General features: G+C 40.5%; 1 protein-coding gene across 1 annotated transcript in view; it reads left to right on the plus strand.

Moving 5' to 3' along the window:
• Positions 1 to 2,002, plus strand: part of LOC106879793 (leucine-rich repeat-containing protein 40) — a gene marked incomplete at its 5' end in the record, with an annotated part of 16,977 nt that overhangs the window by 1,388 nt on the left and 13,587 nt on the right. The window contains 2 exons of the mRNA XM_052974892.1: positions 614 to 687; positions 1,504 to 1,633. Coding sequence (XP_052830852.1) covers positions 614 to 687; positions 1,504 to 1,633 — 204 coding nt within the window. The remainder of the gene's footprint in view (positions 1 to 613; positions 688 to 1,503; positions 1,634 to 2,002) is intronic.

Raw genomic sequence — 2,002 nt, forward strand, 5'->3', positions numbered from 1 at the left:
GGAATGTTTGAAAGAGTGGTTGGTGTTAGGAAGGGCACACACATACCTGTATATGTATACACACACATACATATGTATGTGTGTGTCTTTGTCCCCCCCAGCATCGCTTGACAACTGATGCTGGTGAGTTTGCATCCCTGTAACTTAGCAGTTCAGCAAAAAGAGACCGATAGAATAAGTACTGTGCTTACAAAGAATAAGCTCTGGGGTCGATTTGCTCGACTATAAAGGCAGTGCTCTAGCATGGCCACAGTCAAATGACTGAAACAAGTAAAAGAGTAAAATTATGAAAATAATTTTTAAAAAATATAATAAAATTCCAGCACTGTTTCTACTTTGTGGATTTTCACATATCACTGGGTTTTTTGGAATGAAACACTCGCAATAGTCAAGGAATTGCTGTAATAAAATAGAAATCTAAGAAGTTCATAGGCAAAGAATGGTTGAGAGCCAAAGTTTGTGCCACAGAATAAAGGGTGGTGGTCCCAGGTGGGTTGGTATCAAAAGGGTTAAAAATGATGACAAGGATAGATCTTTTTTTGTCTCTAATCTTAACTATTGAATATATAACTTGTTAATTTCTTTGCCGTTTCTCCCTGAATATATTTCAAAGGTCCATGATAACAATTTGGAGTCTCTGCCCGATACGCTTGGTGACTTAATTGAATTACAAAAGCTAGTTCTCAGGTAAGAAGAGTTCTTTAATTAGATTATCATATGTGATATCGAGCTTCTGTAATTGAAGCATAGATCTGTGATATAAAAGCTATGTCAGGGATGTGGGGGTTGTGTGTGTCTGTGATGTAGATCTTGTTTGTCTGTTGAGTTGGTGGACGTGTCTCCGATGTGGAGCTCATGTGCTTTTGACATGGGTCCCGTATGTCTCTGTTGTGGATCTCGTGTGCCTCTGACATGGGTCTTGTGTGCCTGTGATGTGGGTTTCAACCAGATGTCAGTGTCTGTTATAGAGATCTTCTTGGCTTGTCACATGGGTGCTGTGTGCCTCTGACATGGACCTCCTGTGCCTCTGACATGGGTCTCATTTGCCCCAAATGTTGATCTTGCATGTTTCTGGCATGGAGCTTGTGCTTCCGGCAGGGTCGAACATGGATTTTGTATGTGTCTGACATGTCTCATGCACCTTTGATGTGGGGCTTGTGTGCCTCTGACAGGGAGCTTATATGCCTTTGACGTGGAGCTCATGTGCCTTTGACATGGGTCTTGTGTGCCTCAGTCGTGTTTCTCATGTGCCTGTAATGTGGGTCTCGACTTCCTGTGCCATAGATGTTGGCGTCTGTGGTTGTACATCTTGTGTATCTGTCACCCAGATCTTGTGTCTCTGTGCTATCTCTTCTCTGTTACTGCCAAACTAGTCATACCGCCGAGAAATACCATTCCATAGAACTACGACATCAAATCTCCTCGTTTAATTCAGTAACATAGCACTTAATCAGCAGAAAGACTTGTCTGTTCACTAATTAGTAATTGCTCGTTATCTTACAGTCGCAACAAGTTGACTACATTACCTGACACTATACAACAACTACAGAACCTGACCGTGCTTCAAATTGATAACAACAACATGACAAACTTACCTGATGGAATCGGTCAGCTGAGTAATTTGGAAGATTTGGTAAGTCTTTCTCTTTCTTTTTACTGTTTTTTTCCTCTTTTTTCTTTCTTTCAGTCTCTCTCCTTCTTTCCACTTCTTTCTCTACTTCTTTTTTGTCTTTCTTTTCCATCTGTTTCTTTTAGTTTTCTTTTCTCATTCTCATTGTTTTATACAAATCTAATCTGGGCCTACTGCTGTTTATTTCTGTATAAAAAAATCTTTCATTTTGAAGTGTTTGTTGCTTTCTCTCTCTCTCTCGTGTTTATAAGCAAAATAAATCTCAGTCTAATCTACTTCTCTCTTTCCCTCACTTTCTCTCTCTCTCTCTCTCTCCCCCCCTCCCTATCTGTCTTTCCTCTTCTCTTCCTCCTCTTTCGCTTTCCCTTCTCT

The sequence above is a fragment of the Octopus bimaculoides genome, chromosome 19 (genome assembly GCF_001194135.2).
Source record: "Octopus bimaculoides isolate UCB-OBI-ISO-001 chromosome 19, ASM119413v2, whole genome shotgun sequence".
Lineage (NCBI taxonomy): Eukaryota > Metazoa > Mollusca > Cephalopoda > Octopoda > Octopodidae > Octopus > Octopus bimaculoides.